This window comes from Vipera berus, assembly GCF_964194415.1.
Source record: "Vipera berus genome assembly, chromosome: 5".
NCBI lineage: Eukaryota > Metazoa > Chordata > Lepidosauria > Squamata > Viperidae > Vipera > Vipera berus.
Genome location: NC_138207.1, coordinates 42,106,375 through 42,127,786, shown reverse-complemented (window position 1 = coordinate 42,127,786; position 21,412 = coordinate 42,106,375). Strand labels below are relative to the sequence as shown.

General features: G+C 39.6%; 1 protein-coding gene across 4 annotated transcripts in view; it reads left to right on the top strand.

Annotated features, from left to right (window-relative positions):
* The window catches only part of SENP2 (SUMO specific peptidase 2), a 69,553-nt gene that overhangs the window by 11,099 nt on the left and 37,042 nt on the right, over positions 1–21,412 (top strand). Inside the window, exons 7-17 of one of the 4 annotated variants that reach the window (XR_014026490.1) lie at positions 1,310–1,413; positions 2,131–2,198; positions 5,858–5,903; positions 8,627–8,675; positions 14,687–14,851; positions 15,132–15,263; positions 15,914–16,117; positions 16,215–16,294; positions 16,516–16,600; positions 16,751–16,855; positions 18,563–18,658. Coding sequence is in view for 2 of the 4 variants with exons in the window: in XM_081328141.1 (XP_081184267.1) it covers positions 1,310–1,413; positions 2,131–2,198; positions 5,858–5,903; positions 8,627–8,675; positions 14,687–14,851; positions 15,132–15,263; positions 15,914–16,117; positions 16,215–16,294; positions 16,516–16,600; positions 18,563–18,658 (1,029 nt within the window). In the remaining 2 variants the exon portion in view is untranslated. The remainder of the gene's footprint in view (positions 1–1,309; positions 1,414–2,130; positions 2,199–5,857; positions 5,904–8,626; positions 8,676–14,686; positions 14,852–15,131; positions 15,264–15,913; positions 16,118–16,214; positions 16,295–16,515; positions 16,601–16,750; positions 16,856–18,562; positions 18,659–21,412) is intronic. The other 3 variants (XM_081328141.1, XR_014026489.1, XM_081328142.1) reach the window with 3 other exon arrangements.

Here is a 21,412-nt window from a genome sequence, read left to right as displayed (position 1 = left end):
GTCATCCTAATAGATTCCTTCTATTCAATTTCTAGGTTGAAGTGAATGTAAGCAATTTTATTCAAGAAATGTCAGACAATCACAATTTATAATAATGGATTCTTCTGGCCCATCCCTCCCTTTAAAGGACCCGGGACATTCCAACTAGTGCAGTTGACTGATATTCTACAGATTCAGTAAAAGATCAGAAGTAATTCAGTTCCAATGCCTTTATCAGCTCAGCATAGGCTTGCATTTGACATCATACCCATATCTCTTTCTATTTCTTATTTACCATTAACATCAATCCAGATATCTCTGCTTGCTTAATTTCCTAGGGCTTTTTGGAAAAACAAGAACCTGCACAGGATCAGTGGCTGGGGAGAAACTGCTTAGAGATAATCCTGTCTGATGGCTTGGTTGCCTCTGTGTTCCAGAGATTAAAACAGGACTCAACATATATGTCCTCCAGATTTGTAGGAAAACCCCAAATATTGTCTGAAACCATTACAGTTCCATGAGACTTCTGAAGGGACCCTTTGAACAAGTCTTTCCTCCTTGCTGAGACTGGTGGCTCTAGTTCACCATCAGGAGAAAGTAAACGTTACTACAAAGTTCAATCCTATCTCATCTGCTGCAGGAAAAATGTCAGATCTAATGGGTAGCTAGTAAAGTAGGTTGGCCAGTGATGACATGGTTGTTGTGGCTGTCAAAAGTTTTTGAGCTTTCTTGAAATCCAGGAGGAGATTAAAATTGCCAGTATCAACAGTTTGAGGGAATCCATAATCACTCCTACAATAAGATCCAACAGCTTGGGAAGAGATACTGTCATGTAGTTGGGGAAGCAGTTGAACAGCAGCAACTTCAGTTTCCTCTTTGGCCCTGCCTCACAATCCTAACATATCTGCTAAACCTGGAGAATAGTCTTTATCACAATGCCAAAGGTCTTCGGGTACATGCCAACTCCTCTGCCTTGGAGTTGGGACTGATGCCAAGTGCAGAACTTTGCTGAAGGAATCTCAGGAAGGGGGAGCTTTCATTCATCCAGCTAGGTCTCAGAAACACATGCTGGTTTGTCTTCTCATCTACAATCATGTCTTAGGGAGACCCACATTCAAAAACAGCAGCTTGAGGCTGAAGTGTCTAGCAATCGGGTTGCCTGATTCCTGCATTGACGTTGGTGGGTAAGAAGTAGATAAAATGATTTCCCCTGTTTTATACAATGAAATCTCAAGCACAGTACAAAAGGGTATGCTTAAAATACGAATTTTAAGTATCAAGTTTATTATGCTCTTAAAGATAAATAATTGTAGTATTTGTTTTATCCTAGGGAGTTCAGAGACTGGAGCAAGAGAAATACAAAGAACTGCTTAAGCAAGGAAAAGAAAAGAGTCTTAAAATTCACTCTTCTGCTGCAGTAGCAAAATACCATAAGTAAGTTCTTGCAGAAAAAATAATATTTAAAGTGAAGCAATGAAATAAACTAGTAAAGCAATTGGAATTTTGCACACTGGATATTGAGAATTAGAAATACCATCCTAAACTATATGATGCAGTAGTATTGGTTGCATTCAGATTCCATTCTAGGCTTAGTTCATAACTTCATGATTTAGAATGTCCACTAGGGTTCCTGTTTTACCATTTCACTTCTCCATACATGTGGAAAAACAAGTCAGGATCATATTTAACCTGTTTCTATAAGAAGTGATCTCTGAACTGCAGATAAGTGTTTTTAAGCCAAATTTAAAGCTGTTATAAATTCAGTCTTGTTTGCAATTATTACAATACATGTGATATTAACCCAAATTAAAATGTGGAATATTGTTATCTATATAAAGGGTTTTATCTTTTTAATCTATGGAATACCTATAACCCTGGGGTGTCAAACTGCCAGCCTGCAGGCCGGATGCATCGTGAAACCGTGCCCACCCCATTGCTGGCAACGGAAAAGTCGCGATATGTTGTGACATGTCACATGACGTTGCAAGTTTGACACCCATGCTATAACCCTATTAATGATTAAATGCCAATATTAAATGTTGATATACAATATATAAAATGTAGATTAAATTCAATATCATGCTTTACTATCAATACTTTTTCCTTAACAAAACATTAATTGTTTTGTTCTTTCAAATACATTGAATAAAGTGTTCAGGATTATGCCACTGGATCCTTAAAGTTTGATCTCATCCCTTCATCTGAAATGCCAAGAAATGGTAAGTAATAATAGTGAATAAATATACATAGCAGTGAAATAAGTTAAAATCTAAGTGGGATATTAAATGAAGGATTGGAAACTTTCTAAAAATGTATAGTGAATGGCATATTTACATTTGTACTTTAGTTATCAGTATTATTTATTTACAACCTTGCCTTGACATTTCATACTGGTAAACATTTGATATTCAGGGTCTGTCACTTTCCCTTGTTAGTTTATAAAATTGATCTCCAGTTGTTGTATCTTTAACCCTTCCAGAGTATTTTCCATCTTAAACTTCTCTTATGCATTTACTTTCATTGCTATATCTGAGTAGATTAAAATGAGTTATCTTAAAGTTATCTGTCCAGTGGATTAATATAAACTAGAAACACAAGTTAAGATAGGCAAGAAAATGGTAAGGGAGCACCTGTCCAGCCTAGACAAGTTCAAATCACCAGGACCAGATGGATTACACCCCAAGGTTCTCAAGGAACTGGCAGATATGATCTCAGAACCACTGAACTATATCTTTCAATGGTCCTGGAGCAGTGGGGAACTACCAGAGGACTGGAAAAGAGCTGATATAGTTCCCATTTTCAAAAAAGGGAAAAAAAATAGATCCAGGAAACTACAGACCTATCAGCCTGACCTCAATACCTGGGAAGATACTGGAAAAGATAAACAACGAATCAGCGAACACCTAGAGGCAAACAAAATCATTACTAAAAGCCAACATGGGTTTGTCAAAAACAGATCATGCCAGACAAATCTTATTGCATTCTTTGACCAAGTGACAAAATTAGTGGACCAGAGGAATGCTGTGGATATAATTTACTTGGACTTCAGTAAGGCGTCTGATAAAGTAGATCACAACCTACTACTTGATAAGAAAGAAAAATGTGGGGTAGACAGCATCACCACCAGATGGATTCGTAACTGGCTGACCGGCCGTACTCAACATATGATTGTGATCTGGGCACTTGGCAACAGGTTTACACTTAGGACTGCTTGCAGTGCCTGGTGTTCGTAAGATCGCCATTTGCAATCTTCCCTGCTGTGCTCACACCAGCCACCCACACACCCCTGCTGCACCCTCCTTGACCCATGCCATACCTCTAACGTACCCAACCTGTGCTGCACCTCACACACACCTAAGGGAACTTACCTATATGTGCGCTAGAGAGAGTAGTGGAAAGGATGCTCATTAGTTTGCTTTTGCGTGAGAACTGGTATGAAGACGGGATTGGACTAGGATCAGGGAGACACAGTTTCTAATCCTTCCTGGACAGGGGAAGCTTGCTGGGTGACTTTGAGCCAGTTATTCCCTCTCAATCTCACCTATTTTACAGGGTAGCGATTGTAAGAAAAAAAAATAAGAGGAGAATGCATTATATAATACTACTCTTTGTCTCTTAGACAAAAGGCAGGTTATAAATCAAATGAATGAAAAAGTCAGAGTTTTTGCTGTTGACCATATTTATCATTCTAATGTGTTGTCAAAATTTACAATGTGCCCACTGGCCCCCCAAATATTTTATTCTTGGAATAAATAAAATTTTTGAAATAAAATATTTGAATTAAATATTTGATTTTTTAAAATATTTTATTAGTTTTTTAATGTTTACAATAATATCTTTAAAAAGCAACGTGTCCGAGTTACAATAGTTCCATTTCAGACAGATACATATTATTACAAATCTCCACATTATTATAGCCAATACTTCCTCTCTTTTTTCTTCGATATATATTATCTCTTATCTAAATTAACATATTTCTTATTGCTATCCATCAATCACTTAATAGTTTATTTTATTTTATTTTTTGAATGTATATCCATCGATCTTTTAATATATTTCATTTTAACATTCCATCTTTAAAACATCAAACACCTTATCTATTTTTTCTAGCTTTAATTTTACATTAATATTAAAATTAATTTCAATTTCATATTACTAAATAACTTCTTTTTCCTTTATACAATTCTCTTCAATACTTAATAATGTAATCCAGTTCTCATTTATCTCATTTCCATATCTATATCAATTTTACAATATTTAAAATAGTAGTCATTAAGATACAAATCGCAAGGAGAAAAAAAAAGAGAGAAAAAGAGGAAAAAAAAGAAGGAAAAAAGAAAAAAAGGAGGGGAAAAAAGGAGGAGGACAATAAAATATTCGTTTTTCATTTATAGTTTCCACATATTAAACATTAACCAAAATTTGTTCCATTTTAACATTCAATACATCCTTCATATCTCTGCATCCAAATATATTCTATCATTCTTAGCATATATACATCTTAACCCATATCATTTTAAAAAACTCAAAAATATTTGAAATTTTTTATTGGCAAAAATGTTTTGATGTAATCCTATTCCTGTTTTGATAAATACTTCCCCCCGCCCTAAAAGATATGATTTCAATTTCTTGGTAATATCTTGGAGGAAGAGAGTTGACTAAAAATTAAAAAGAATCCAGTGGGACCTTCTCAAAAAATGCTATTGGAAGTCATAAGCTTCAGTAAATTTTGTTGCATCTAAAGTTGTGTAGTTAACAAAGGTATATGCCTTTAAATAAAATGTGTTAGTCTGAAAAAGTAAGAGTGCCTTTTGATTTTTGATACTATTTTAAAAATATAAAATTTAATTCTGAGCAATTTTTAATATTAAAGCATATCTGTCAAACAAGTTCATGCACTTTTGTATGGGATGGGGTTGGGTTTTATTAATGTGTTTTAACTTTTCTTATTGTGTTTTAACTTATTGTAAGAGTTGTGGGCATTTTGTTTAATTTCTTTTAATTTTTGTATTTTGTCTTTTAACATGCATTGCCCTGTTCACCGCCCTGAGTCCTTCGGGAGAAGGGCGGTATACAAATAAAATTAATAATAATAATAATAATAATAATAATAATAATAATAATAATAATAATAATAATAATAATAATAATAATAATAAATAATAATAATAATAATAATAATAATAATAAATAAATAATAATAATAATGTATCTATATATCAGAAACCATCATCCAAAAAGAACTAACATGTCCATGTCACTACACACGTAACTGATCTCTCATCTATAGATAACAGTCATTCTCATATGCACAAATTGATCTCACACTGATTTCAGCAGAAGCAGCAGAAAAAGAGAAAAAAACCCCATAGAAGTGAGGAAAAGGTAGGAGGTAGCTGCACTGGGAAGAAGCTAATATAGTGGGTGGAAGTGAGGCAAAAGGCATTTATATCCCGCCCTTCTCCGAAGACTCAGGGCGGCTTACAATCTAAGAAGCACAAATCAATGTGCTTAGCAATAGTCTTCATTCTATGTATATGCCTGCTTATTAGGGCTTTCGCCCCCCCCCCCAGCAGCATTATTACAAAGTCAGCTTATTGCCCCCAACAATCTGTATCTCCTGTCCATTCTTTTTTTCCCCCAGCAGGGTTCTTTTTTTCATTATCAGCAGATCAAACAAAAGTGCTTCTTTTTATTGGAAATGAGTTATTGGTTTGCATCAAGAACTGAATTCTTCTTTGAAAAGCTTTCTTTTCTAGGCTAATTACTAAGAACTGAAAGAATAAATCAGTAAAATGTGTGAGACAATGCTCCTTTAAAATACCACCAATGTGTAGAGAGGGCAACTGAGTTACGTTTATTATATCTTTTTTTTAAGGAATCAAAAACTTTGGTCCCTTGGGCTCTAAAAATGATATGAGCAGGTAAGTGAAAGTTCATTGATTTATAATTTGTGGTTTTAAGAGAGGATTAAAACCTAGAAAATATTTGTGCATTAGGTTTTGTTCTGGTCCTTTTCTCAGGAGTAATGTCAAACGACTAGCACACATGTGCGGGGGAACCTTTACCTTTTACATAAGAGGAAGAACAAAACACTCATATCTAAATAGTTATGTGCTACTGAGAGCATTTATTCTATATGTCATCTTTTGGCATCTATCTGTGCTATGAGCCAGGAGCATTTGTGTTCTAAAAGTTGAGAGTTTGGAAAAAAAATTCAGAGAAGAGCAACTAGGATGATCAAAGGCCTGGAGACTAAAATATATGAAGAACGGCTGCAGGACTTGGGTTTAGCTAGTCTAAAGAAAAGAAGAAATAGGGAAGGCATGATAGCAGTATTCCAGTATTTGAGGGGCTGCCGCAAGGAAGAGGGGGTCACGTTATTCACCAAAGCACCAGAGGGCAGGACAAGAAACAATGGTTAGAAACTGATCAAAGAGAGAAGCAACCTGGAATTAAGGAGAAACTTCCTGACAGTGAGGACAATTAACCAGTGGAACAGCTTGCCTCCAGAAATCGTGGGCGCTCCATCACAGGAGATTTTTAAGAAGAGGCTAGACAGTCACTTGTCTGAGATGGCATAGGTTCTCCTGCTTGAGCAGGGGGCTGGACTAGAAGACCTCCAAGGTCCCTTCCATAATTCTATTCTATTCTATTCTATTCTATTCTATTCTATTCTATTCTATTCTATTCTATTCTATTCTATTCTATTCTATTCTATTCTATTCTATTCTATTCTATTATTCTATTCTATTGAGACATACTGGCTCAGAGTGAAGCAAACTTGAAATTGGGTGTTACATATTAGTTTTAGTACATACAACATAAAATTAGGAGAGAGACATTAAAATGAAAAGCTAGTTGATTTTTTTCTATATTTTTTTCTAAATATAGTGGATGTATAGTTTTTAAACATTTCATTTGATGATGCTGTTCTGGAACTTTTCCAGTGAAACACAGATTAATTAGATATTTGTAAACTCTAGAGCTATCCTGTAGTACTATGACTTACACTGAGACCTCAGCTTTACCTGAATTCTGTTAATAGATAAAGAGATTCTGGTTAAACAAACAGCATGAAAACAATGTTCTGTGTTATACTTTTGGTGAACACATTGAAATATATAAAGTATTAGAATATATAAATGGTGGCACTTCAGTTGCATTGATTCCACCTAACATTTGCTGTCCCAGATAATCAGATCTGCACATCAGCAGGCAAGTATTTATTTTGGCTCAATCTTTCTTACAGAATTGCTTTAATCTTTTGATATCTTTGGGCTCTCTTGCATGAACTATTTGCTTCTGATTATGCCATGATGTTCCATTGGATTAAATCCAGGGCTTTGTTTCAGCCAATTCAAAATACAGAATTCTTCTACTTTAGCCATTCTATTACTTGTTCTGTTTAGGATTATTGTTGTGTGGCGTGAGCCCAATTCATTTAAAATTCAGCTCACAGGCAGATACCCTGACATCCTCCAGTAGAATTGGCTAGTAAATTATATTATTCCCTCAATGAATCCATTGTTCCGTCAAGGAGAGCAAGGTCTCTGGATCCTGAGGCTGCAAAGCAGCTGCAACCATACCATTTCCACTGCTATGCTCCAAAGCTGGAGTTAGGTTTTTTTGTTGGAATGCAAGGTTTGATTCTCTCCTAATACCATGTTTCTCTTTAATGCATAAAACTTCTACTTTCAACTGGTTTACTTTCAACTGGTTTTCATTGCAAAAGTCCTTCTCAAACTTAAAATGGGCAGTGATACGCTTTATGATAGTAGCAATTTCCTCCTTGATATCCTCCTGTAAATTACTTTTGTTCAATGTTTTGCGTATGGTAAATTTATGACTGCTGGCATCAGGCTACGGAGGAAGGACCTGTAGATCCTTTGGTATCGACCTGGCATTCTTTGCAGCATTTTGGAATGTTACATGCCTTGCTCTTGTGAATTTTGTTGGACAACTATTACTGGGAATTAATCACAGTGTGCATTTTCTCCATTTTTACACTTTTCTATCTGACCATTGACGGTAATTTTGTAAGCCTCCCATTCTGATGAGCATTGACAACTATTTTTTGAGTTCTGCGAGTCTCTCTTGATTGAAATATTCACTTTCACAAACCTGTGTCATGAAGAGCAGACTCAGAGAAAATGAGAATTAGCAGAGTGTGTTCAGTAGATCATGACATGGTATTGTGGTTTGGTTTTAACCAGAATCTCTTTATGTAATAAGATAGTCTAAATGAAGGTCTCATCTCATTTATAGATCCTAGGGTTGCATGATCATAGTTGGTTGAGATGCGTTAACAGACTTTCTCTCTTCACTGTACTATTTAACAAGTTTACAGATTTTAAATATTTAACCAAACTTTTAATCCTAGATCCTTTTTTACATGGCTGTAGTGATTTTATAATTCTTCAGCAATAACGTTTTGTGTGAAAGGATGAGCCACTGAACAATGTATAATTTAGTTCTGCTTCATTCTTTGTATTCCACTATACAGTAATTGACATTTATAGGGTTATTCTGTAGGATTACATTAGATTAGCAAGCATAAAATGCTTGTAAAATTCTTCCTGATCATAAAAGTGTTTCTACTTTTGTAATATTCCCAGTAACCTCTTTGTCTCCATGTTTCTATCAGATCAAAAAGAACAACAGAACATGAAAAGGTATTCAAACAGAAAAAAGAGGTGAGATGCACTCTTTATTGTGACACTTTTGTCTTTTTTTCTTTTCAATTTTATTAATAATTATTTTGGAATTCAATTAAAATTTTAGCCAAGATAATGTCATTAAAATAATTACAAGAAATGAAATGCATTATAATGAAGCTGTTTAGAATGCCAACATTAATTTTCAAATACCATTCAGAACAGTTTTCTGAAAATTTTCAACCAAGTATTATTTTCCTTGCATTTCAGCACTTCAACTTTTCCTTTTCAATGCTTTTCTGAACAATATTAATAATGAGCACATAGAATAGAAAGCCCACAGTCTCAAATCTCCTGTGTCAGAATGCCTCTGGGTTTTCTCAGCCTGGTTCTATCTTCTGCTTTAGGATAGTGGCTTGATAAATCCTGTTGCCATTACCTTCTAAAGTAGCGTCATCTGGTATCCAAGCCCTTACCGCTGATGTGTCAGAGGGAGAGGGCTATCATACCCCGTGCTGTGGTAAATATACAAAAAAATAAGCACTTTTCTCCTTCCTTGGGAAATAGAGCAATGTCAACCAGAGATTTTTAAAAAATCAAACTTACTTAAAAATGTTAAGAATCCTTCCTAATTTTAAATATAAAATGCAAATATTAACTTCGAGAAAGACAAATCACACAGCTCTCAAATCATAGTGTTACTACTGAGAATTTAATTAAAATGAACTATTCTCCTCAAAATCCAAGCACCTTAGACAAATTCCAAGATGGCAGTGGTCTGCTGTATAACGGGACAAGATAAAAGACTTCCAAATTAATGTTACTAGTTTGAATAAAATCCTATAGTGGATCCTCCCCCCACCCCCAAGGATCCTGGTTTAAATATAAAGAAAAACAATTTGTTGTATAGAATTGTGTGGAGATGGCCTTGAAGGAATTCAATTTTGTTGTTAGCTGCGAAGTCGTGTCCGACCCATCGCGACCCTGTGGACAACGTTCCTCCAGGCCTTCCTGTCCTCTACCATCTTCTGGAGTCCATTTAAGCTCACGCCTACTGCTTCAGTGACTCCATCCAGCCACCTCATTCTCTGTCGTCCCCTTCTTCTATTGCCCTCAATCTTTCCCAGCATTAGGCTCTTCTCCAGTGAGTCCTTCCTTCTCATTAGGTGGCCAAAGTATTTGAGTTTTAGCTTCAGGATCTGGCCTTCTAAAGAGCAGTCAGGGTTGATCTCCTCTAGTACTGACCGGTTTGATCGCCTTGCAGTCCAAGGGACTCGCAGGAGTCTTCTCCAGCACCATAGTTCAAAGGCCTCAATTCTTTGGCGCTCAGCCTTTCTTATGGTCCAACTTTCACTGCCATACATTGCAACTGGGAAGACCATAGCCTTGACTATATGCACTTTTGTTGACAGAGTGATGTCTCTGCTTTTTAGTGTGCTGTCTAGATTTGCCATGGCTTTCCTCCCCAGGAGCAAGCGTCTTTTAATTTCTTGGCTACAGTCCCCATCTGCAGTGATCTTGGAGCCCAGGAAAATAAAATCTGTCACTACCTCCATTTCTTCCCCATCTATTTGCCAGGAATTGAGAGGGCCGGATGCCATGGTCTTGGTTTTCTTAATGTTAAGTTTCAACCCAGGTTTTGCACTCTCCTTCTTCACCCGCAACAAGAGGCTCTTTAGTTCTTCTTCACTTTCTGCCATTAGAGTGGTATCATCTGCATATCTTAGGTTGTTGATATTTCTCCCAGCAATCTTAATTCCAACTTTTGATTCATCTAGCCCTGCCTTTCTCATGATGTGCTCTGCATATAAGTTAAATAGGCAGGGCGACAGTATACAGCCTTGCTGGACTCCTTTGCCAATTTTGAACCAATCGGTGGTTCCGTGTCCAGTTCTCACTGTTGCTTCTTGGCCCACATATAGGTTTCTCAAGAGACAAATAAGATGGTCTGGTACGCCCATCTCTTTAAGAACTTGCCACAGTTTGTTATGATCCACACAATCAAAGGCTTTAGCTACTTCTGGTAGTTCTCGATCCACATACTGCTGAAGTCTAGCTTGTAGGATTTTAAGCATGACTTTACTAGCATGTGAAATGAGTGCAATGGTGCGATAGTTTGAACATTCTTTGGCACTGCCTTTCTTTGGAATTGGAATGTAAACTGATCTTTTCTAATCCTGTGGCCACTGTTGAGTTTTCCAAATTTGCTGGCAAATTGAGTGTAGCACTTTTACTGCATCGTCTTTTAAGATTTTGAATAGCTCAGCTGGAATACTGTCACCTCCACTAGCTTTGTTGTTGCTCAGCTTTTCTAAGGCCCACTTCACTTCACATTCTAGGATGTCTGGCTGGAAGTCAGTGACCACCTTATTGTGATTATCAGGGACATTAAGCTCATTCTTGTATAGTTCCTCTGTGTAATTTTGCCACTTCTTAATCTGCCTCTGTTAGGTCCCTGCCATTTTGGTCCTTTATCGTGCCCATTTTTGCATGAAATGTTCCCTTCATCTCTCCAATTTTCTTGAAACGATCTCTGGTCCTCCCTATTCTATTGTTTTCTTCTATTTCTTTGCACTGTTCATTTAAGAAGGCATTCTTATCTCTTCTAGCTATTATCTGGAATTCTGCATTCAATTGGGCGTATCTTTCTTTTTCTCCCTTGCCTTTCACTTCCCTCCTTTCCTCAGCTATTTGCAAAGCTTCCTCAGACAGCCATTTTGCTTTCTTGCATTTCTTTTTCTTTGGGATGGTTTTGGTTGCTACCTTTTGCAAACCTCTGTCCATAGTTCTTCAGGCACTCTGTCTATCAGATCTAATTCCTTAAATCTATTTGTCACCTCTACTGTATATTCAACAGCGATATGATTTAATTCATACCTGAGTGGCCTAGTGCTTTTCCCTACTTTCTTCAGTTTAAGCCTAAACTTTGCAATGAGAAGCTCATGGTCTGTGCCACAGTCAGCTCCTGGTCTTGTTTTTACTGACTGTATAGAGCTTCTCCATCTTTGGCTGCAGAGCATATAGTCAATCTGATTTCTGTGTTGACCATCTGGTGATGTCCATGTGTAGAGCCGTCTCTTGGGTTGTTGGAAAAGAGTGTTTGCTATGACCATCGTATTCTCTTGACAGAATTCTATCAGCCTGTGACCTGCTTCATTTTGCACTCCAAGGCCAAACTTGCCTGTTATTCCGGTTATCTTTTGGCTTTCTACTTTAGCATTCCAATCCCCCATGATGATAAGAACATCATTTTTTGGTGTTAGTTCTATAAGGTGCTGTAGGGCTTCATAGAACCGGTTAATTTCATCCTCTTCAGCACTGGTGGTTGGGGCATAGACTTGGACTACTGTGATATTGAATGGTTTGCCTTGGATTCGAACTGAGATCATTCTGTCATTTTGAGGATTGTATCCCAGTATTGCTTTTCCTACTCTTTTATTGACTATGAAGGCTACTCCATTTCTTCTGAGGGATTCTTGCCCACAGTAGTATACCTGATGGTCATCTGAATTAAATTCACCCATTCCTGTCCATTTTAGTTCGCTGATACCTAAGATGTCGATGTTCAGTCTTGTCATCTCTTGTTTGACCACGTCCAGCTTTCCTTGATTCATGGATCTTACATTCCAGGTTCCTATGGAGAAAAAATATTTACAGCATCGGACTTTCCTTTTACCACCAGACACATCCACAGCTGAGCGTCCTTTTGGCTTTGGCCCAGTCGCTTCATTCTTTCTGGCGCTACTAGTACTAGTCCTCTGCTCTTCCCCAGTAGCATATTGGACGCCTTCTGACCTGAGGGGCTCATCTTCCAGCGTCATATCGTTTTGCCTTTTGGTACTGTCCATAGGGTTTTCATGGCAAAGATACTGGAGTGGTTTGCCATTTCCTTCTCCAGTGGATCACGTTTTGTCAGAACTCTCTGCTATGACCTGTCCGTCTTAGGTGGCCCTGCACGGCATAGCTCATAGCTTCATTGAATTACGCAAGCCCCTTCGCCACGACAAGGCAGTAATCCATGAAGGGGGGAATTCAATTACTGTTATCTAAATATTAGCTTAGCCCAAATAGGATGGAATAAGGGGGGAAAAATCAAGATTGTCCTAGCTTGATTCTGTTTGGTATAAGAGAAGAGAGAGAGAATCTCTGTTAAGGTTTTAAGATTCTATCATTATACCCTATAATGGTAGAGTTCCATTTATTATTTCTTTAAAATTGTTATGGCCACCTACTTGAGTAGATTCTGGGCCACTTACAAAATCCTAAAAACAGTTTAAAACATAAAAAGGACAACTCAGGCTAAAACAACCATAAGAACAACAACAAACTACAACAAGGCCTCTACAAACATGTTAACCCCACATCTTAAAGCCCTTCCTACATCCTAGGAAAGAGGGCACTGTCCATATCTCTGAGGGAGATGCTGTTCAGAGGGCAGGGTTTGTGATAGCAATGTCATGCTTTCCTAGTCCTGCAAGATCATATTGTTTAATAGAGAGGGCCTATAGCACACTCATTATCTCAAGGATGGGCTGGGACGGAGGAGATTGTTTAAAAATCTTTTAACCACATTTGAATAACTTTTGTGAACTTCTTGAACCATTTGTCAATCTTAATAAATTAAGATTTAAATACTTGACATAATGTTATAGCAGGTATGTGTTCACTTCTAAGGAACATCTTGGAGTCTGACAACTTTTTTAGTTCTGACTAGTAAAATTGTTAGATGCCAAGTTGTTTTATCTCCAATACAAGATTAATATTGTAATATATACTGCACTAATAAAATGTTTTCCTTCTTTTCATGTAGAAGTATATTATTTTATCTGGACATGGATAGTCTGCATTGTTAATTGTAGAATGTAGAGTAAAAACCAGAATGATGGTTGTGTTTCTTTTCATGACTTACTGAAATTGTTCAGATTTTTTTTTGTAACAGATCTGAGTGTATTTTTTAGGATTCTATTCCAAACTAGCTGGAATTGTACAGTCAGGAACCATTCTAGGAAATTGGTTTTATAGGTTCGGGGTGGTTTAAAATGTTGCTGAAGGGTGGGGAGGGATGGGAGGGAGAAAAGGAAACAAATAGGAGACTATAACTCAATGACATGCATTTCATTATTTGTAGGTATAAGATTTAAGTTCAGTCCTTGATGAATTCCAGTTCACATCAGTTCAAATATGATGTGGACGATCATGACTTAGACCCTAGAAGGTTACTGTTGGAATAGGTAATACTGGACTTGTTGAACAATCTGTTATGAGGTAGCTTCCTATGTTCAGCTCTGCTAAAACCTTCTGTGCTGTTGCCTGCAGTACTAAAGAAGCAATTGCAAGTCTCAAACCTGAGCATTTTGTTATGTGTCAGAGAGCTGGGCATATTCCAAGACTGAGAAAAGGAAAAAGTAAACCCTTCAACTTTTTCTCTCCCTTGAGAGTTAAGCTCATGGTGCAGGGAAAGAGTCGAGCCTTTTTTTATATATCTCATGTCTCCACCTCAGGGAACCATAAACTCATTACTTCTCCCCCTCCTCCCTTTTTAAAGTTTAATTTATAAGCCAAAACTCTTATTTTATTTTTATTTATTTTAATTCCATTTATATCCCGCCCTTCTCCGAAGACTCAGGGCAGCTTACAAGCTTAGCAGTAGCCTTCATTCTATGTACGGTATATGCCTGCTTATTAGGGCTTTCACACACACACCCCAAGCGGCATTATTACAAAGTCAGCTTAATTGCCCCCAACAATCTGGGTCCTCATTTTACCTACCTCGGAAGGATGGAAGGCTGAGTCAACCTTGAGCCTGGTGGGATGCGAACCTGCACTAATTGCAGGCAGCTGGTGTTACTTAAGGAGGCATTAGCCCACTGCTCCACCAAGGCTCTTATAAGCCTCAGGAGTTCACTGGGTAAAAAGGTAAGGGATTTCCTAGTTGGTTGTTTTATAAAGAAGCTTTTGATGGGATTCTTTGTCTTTTGAAGGATTCCTTCCCTTGAACAATCCAATTACAGAGTTTGATTTTGCAGCTTCTTTTTTTCCATTTTCTTTAGAACTCAATGCAGCCTTTGATGGGAAATGATCTATCAGAAGAAGTGTCACTTAGATTAAGCCTGGTCCAGAAAGAATCGTCATACAGAAGACGTTCTCTGGTTGATTTAAGAGAAAAATATCTAAGTTTGGAAAAGGCTACAGAGTGCTTTCCTGAATTTACAGAGGTAGGTATTAAAGGACTAAGTTTAGCTCCAGATATCTTCTGCCTTTATTGTCCCCAGTATAGGAATGTAACTTATTTCAAGAAATAGTCATTCAAATGAGATTATATCCAAACTGTTCAGTATAAAGTATGCTAGAAATAAGACATTTGAATTAACTTTTTTCTTTACAAGATAAAACCTGATTATGTCATTTCTATCCTCACTTCACTTCCTCAAAATGTATAAGTTTAGTTTTAATATTAACTGTTTATGACCTTCATAGTATAAAATGTTTTTGCAGGATATGGAAACAGAGATAGCAAATGCTCTGAGCTATGGTCAAGATGATGAAATTTTGACTTGTGCCTTCAAGCTGAATATTACACGAAGAGACATTCAAACGTTAAGAAACCAGCAGTGGCTCAATGATGTGGTAAAATAAATTTTCTCATTAGTAGCTAAAGTTTCATTAGTCCTTTGTTGTAGAAATAACTGTAATGACCTATCACGGGGTTGCAAAGCTTCTGATCTAGAGGCCTGAATTACCCATCAGACCAGTATATCTGGCTTGCAAAATGTTGAGGTCATCTCAGTCCATTTCTGCTTTTAATTTCCCTCATAAGAGACAGATAGAAAGGCAGCACAGTCCCACTTCATCAACTTCATGACAATTTGTCAAATGTGCATCTTCTTCCTAAATAAGGAAAATGTGTGCCAAAAATGTGATTGTCAGGATTGGTCACAAGGTTACTTTTTCTCACTGTAAAATTGCAAATTACCACTGTGCAAGGCAGTCATTAAATGAGGACTGCCTATACACTATTTCAAGTGCACTAATGAAAACAATTAATTCTCAGGGTTATTTTTCAGGAATAGAAATATTCCAGTAAAGGCTTTGCGGGAATATCTCTATAAAGATAGCCCTGAGAATTAATTGCATTTTATTAGTATATTAGAAGATATATACATGCATACATACGTGTGTGTGTGTGTGTGTGTGTGTGTGTGTGTGTGTGTACGTACACACATACGTATCTGTGTGTGTATTTCTTCCTCTTATCTTGTCTCTTCTCTTTGATATAGGTCATTAACTTCTATATGAATCTTCTCGTTGAGAGAAATAAAATGCCAGGATTTCCAGTACTTTATGCTTTTAGTACTTTCTTCTATTCCAAGCTAAGTTCTATGGGCTATAATGCAGTAAAAAAATGGACCAAAGAAGTTGACTTATTCCAACATGACATAGTCTTGGTGCCTATTCATATCAGACTACATTGGGCATTAGTGGTAAATACATTTTAGCTTTTCTGAAATTCTTTGGGTGATGAGGATATAATGTGATGGTTGCCTGCCAGATTCTACTAAAATCTTCATTTTGTTGTAGGTTATAGATTTGAGAAGAAAAACTATCAAATATTTTGATTCAATGGGACAAAATGGCATCAGGATCTGTATGAGATTGTTGTAAGTAGATGTCTAATGGTACAAAAAATATCCCTTTTTACTTTTTCTATTAGTTTGATAAAATGAACCATTACATCTGTTGAGTGCTGTAAACTGGGTGGATATTTTTTTACTTTTTATGTATTAAAAATACAGCATGCAAAACTTTATTACCTCTGAAGAGTGATGATCTTAATTCTTAGGAAAATGTTCTCTTTGTTTGTTATGATTTTATTGAACAGACAATATCTGCAAGAGGAAAGTAAAGCAAAGAAAAACCTGGATATTAATGTTTCGTCTTGGATACTTTACAGTATGAAGCCTCATGTATGTGCAACTGTTGTGTTTTTCATTTCTACTCCGCATCTCAAGTTCTAAACTTCTAAAATGCTCATTTCAGCAAGATTCAAGTATTAATTTAGGAATAAATGTTTTAGTCTTCGCACACCCCCAATTTCCCTTCTATACTGATTTCAGTGCTTCAGTGGTGACTTCTTCAAACCACAGCTTCCTTATTGCACATGAAATGGGTCTGTGGTTTAAAAAACAACAGCACTTCAGAGATATGGGAAGATGTGATGGGTAAGAGAGGTTTATTCAGGTCTGATTTGCTAAATCATAGATTCTTAACTACGATTATTATATCCACACCTGATTTAAGTGCAACATATACCGTAGATGCCGTGAAGTTCTATTTAAATGGACATTTGTGTAGTTTCTGAATCTGCAGCATAAACCTACATTTGTTTATTAAAAATAAAATGTATTAGGTGAAAGCTTCTAAAATATCAAGTGGCATTTCAGTCAGTGGTGATGTGGTGGGAGGGGAGAGATCTACATGAAGTTGCTGGGTGAGCTCATCTGTCACCATGTGGTGAGGTGTCATCAGTATGCTGAGGATTCCCGATTATTCATCTCTGCCTCTGGAAAATTAAGTGTTGCTGCGCACATCTTATCTCGCTTCCTGAAGGCTATGAGAGTCTGGATGGGGAAAACAGACTTCAACTGAACCTTGGAAAGACTGAGTGTCTTGGGATTGGGGGGCCTGCCAGTTCCTGATTTATTCTATTTTTGCTGCTGGATGGGATTGCAAAGAGATTCCATGCATAATCTTGGAGTCTTCCTGGACTCAGGAATTGTGCTTGAACAGCAGGTGTCAGTCATGGCAAGAAAAGTGTAGGAGAAGGACTGGCAGAACCAGGAGGAGGAATTAAAAGAGGGATCAGCTTACAGTTGTTATATAGCCAGAAGTGAACTAACCCCCCTTGAATACCCTTGATTCTTATCTGACTCTAACCATGACTGCTGAGAAGAATCCTGTGCATAGGCTTTTAACAGAAAAATCAGCTAAACTGAATCTTCAGGTGCAGACGTGGTTTTTCAGACCTGACAGAAAGCCTTCGCACAACTTTATATTGTGTGCTGCTTGCACCAGTTCCAAGATCAGGAGGCTCTGCTCACAATCACTCATGCGCTAGTCACCTTCCAATTGGATTACTGTCATGCCCATGGGGCTACCCTTGAGAGTATCCGGAAACTTAGCTGGTGCAAAATGCAGCAGTGCGGGGCATTAATGTGTATCTATACAGCAATACAAGTTACACCTCTGCTCCATGTGCTGCATTAGATATCTGTTTGTTTCTGGGACCAATTAAAGGTGCTGGTTTTGACTTTTAAATCCCTACATGGCATAGTTTGGGTTGTTTGAGGGATTGTCTCTCCCTGACTGTATCTGCCCATCCCACCAGATTCAGCAGGAGAGGCATGCTATGGGTCCTGTATGGGAGCTGCATTTGGTGAATGCCACTTGCTTTATGGAAATTCCCCTGAAATGACCTGGCTCTATCACTGTTGAGTTTCCAGAAGTCCCTCAAAATCTGGTTATGCCATCAGGCCCGGACATTCCAGGAGACCAATGAGATATTGAACTGGCTCCATGGTTATTAACATCTGCTGTTCTCTCTTAGACTTGGGTTTTTCATTTTTTAATAATTTATAGATTAATCGTTTTTAAGATTTATTGTATGACACCCAAAGTTACTTTATCATGATGTAGGTGGCCTGTAAATTTGAATGAATAAACATTTATTGTCCATCTTTAGGAATTTCCTGTTCCTTAAAGTACAGCTTGTTATATAATTTTTTTGAAATTGAGCAATCAATTTAGATGCCTGTTTAATTGATGATCTGTTATAGAATTGCTGCTCTTAGGTTTCAGTGATCTGTAATTTAAATAAAACAAGAAAAAGTTAATAGGCTTTCCTGTATATTCCCTTTTCTCAATCTTAGGAAATTCCGCAGCAATTAAATGGCAGTGACTGTGGAATGTTTACTTGCAAATTTGCAGACTTTGTCACTAGGGATAAACCCATTGCATTTACACAGGTGAGTTGAAATACTTTAGGAAATAATTTTCTTTCTACTCTATCTCTTGAGATATTTGTTATTAGTGCTGTGATAGAAACAGTAGACTGATTATTATCCCCTTGAATAAGATGCTCAAGCTTGGAATTGTTAATTATTTTTGAGCATTTTAAGATGAAACTAATTGTCTGGATTCATCTTTGGATTAATTTTTGGACAGAAACTATTTTGGCTTCCCTTATGTAAGAAGGAGCGCAGTTGGGCCTGCTGCTGGCATACCTACCACCTAATCGTGCAGCGGCAGCCCTGCCCGAGCTACTCGATGTCCTCTCAGGGTTGGTGGTTGAATTCCCAAGACTCATGGTCTTGGGCGACTTTAACCTACCGTCCCTGGGAGGATCGTCCGACCTGGCTCGGGAGTTCATGGCTTCCATGGCGGCCATGGACCTGTCGCAAATAATTTCTGGACCGACTCATGAGAGAGGCCACACCCCAGACTTAGTGTTCTTGTCTGGACGGTGGCGCGATGATATCGGTGGGGGTGCCACGACTGTTATGCCCCTGTCATGGACCGATCATCACCTCGTGCGGCTAGACTTCCCCTTTGCCACCCCCCGCCGTGGGTGCGCGGTGCCAACCAGATGGTACCGCCCTAGGCGCCTAATGGACCCTGATAGGTTCCAGGCAGCGCTTGGGGACGCACATGCACTCCCTGCTCACAGCTCGGCGGATGCCTTAGTGGAAGCCTGGGAGAAGGCAGCCACGGAGGCTCTGGACCGAGTTGCACCCATGCGGCCTCTGACCCGGCGCAGATCCCAGCGAGCCCCATGGTTCACCGCGGAGCTCCGGGAAATGAAGCGTCGGAGACGGGGCCTAGAGAGCCGTTGGAGATCCAGTCGATCCGAATCCGACCGATTGCGATTAAGAACCCTCACCAGGTCTTATCTCGCTGCGATAAGGGTGGCAAAATCCAACTACTTTTCCACCCTCATCGCGTCCGCAGATAATCGCCCGGCTGCCTTGTTCAGGGTGACTCGCTCCCTACTGAACCAAGAGGTGAGGGAGGAACCCTTGCAGGGTCGAGCCGAGGAATTCGGCCAATATCTGCTGGATAAAATTGCTCGGATCCGAACCGGCCTGGACTCCAACTGGGCTGAGTTGGAAGAACAAGGCATGGACAGTCTTGTCGACGTCACCTGGGAGGAATTTGATCCTGTGACTCCGAAGGAAGTGGACAGGATTATGAGGAGGTTGAGCTCCTCCACATGCTTACTGGACCCGTGCCCTTCCTGGCTGGCATATGCAGCTCGAGAGGGGACACGAGGCTGGTTCCTGGCGGTCATCTCCGCTTCTCTGAGTGAGGGTCACTTCCCCACCGCCTTGAAGGAGGCGGTGGTGAGACCTCTCCTCAAGAAGCCCACCTTGGACCCATCCTCATTGAATAACTTTCGTCCAGTCTCCAATCTTCGCTTCCTTGCGAAGGTTGTTGAGAGCGTGGTGGCGCACCAACTCCCTCAGATCCTGGATGAAGCGGTTTATCTAGACCCGTACCAATCGGGCTTCAGGCCGGGCTACAGCACGGAGACGGCATTGGTCGCTCTGATAAATGATCTCTGGAGAGCCCGGGACAGGGGCCATTCCTCTGTCCTAGTCTTATTAGACCTCTCGGCGGCTTTCGATACCATCGACCATGGTATCTTGCTGCGACGCCTCAGGGGACTGGGAGTGGGAGGCACGGTTCTGCGTTGGTTCTCCTCCTTTCTCCAGGGTCGCTCGCAGTCGGTGTTGGCAGGGGGACAGAGGTCGACCCCGAGGCCTCTCGCTTGCGGAGTCCCTCAGGGGTCGGTCCTCTCGCCTCTCCTGTTCAACATCTACATGAAACCGCTGGGCGAGATCATTCGCAGCTTTGGAGTAGGGTACCATCAGTATGCTGATGACACCCAGCTTTTCATCTCAACTCCAAACAACATCAGTGATGCCCTCGACGTGATGTCCCGCTGCCTGAAAGCGGTCCGGGAATGGATGGGGAGGAACAGGCTTCAACTGAACCCGGACAAGACTGAATGGCTGTACGTACCGGCAAGCCAGGATACTCAGAACATCCCATCCCTTAACATCGGGGACAAGTTACTACCCCCTGTTGATAGGGCCCGCAACCTGGGTGTCCTCCTTGACTCGCAGCTCTCCCTGGAAGATCACATAGGAGCTGTGACCAAGGGGGCCTTCTCCCGGGTTCGACTAGTTCGCCAATTACGGCCTTATCTGGACCTGGATGCCTTACGTACAGTCACCCATGCTCTTGTGACCTCTCGCCTAGACTACTGTAACGCTCTCTACTTGGGGCTGCCCTTGAGATCCACTCGGAAGCTTCAACTGGTGCAAAGTGCAGCGGCACGGACACTCTTGGGAGCCTCCCGATACTCCCATATCACACCTCTCCTCCGTGCGCTGCACTGGCTTCCAGTTGCCTTCCGTGTGAAGTTCAAGGTGCTAACAATGACATACAAAGCCCTACATGGCATGGGTCCGGACTACCTACGGGAGCACCTTCTGCCAATGTCAGCACCCCACCATCCTGTGCGCTCCCACAGAGAGGGCCTCCTCAGGGTGCCACCACTCAAGGAATGTCGGCTGGTGGCCCCCAGGGGGAGGGCATTCTCAGTGGGTGCGCCAGCCCTCTGGAACAGCTTGCCAACCGAAATCCGGATGGCCCCTGACCTCCGCACCTTCCGGCGCGAATTAAAAACTTACCTGTTCCAGCAGTCCGGCCTGGCC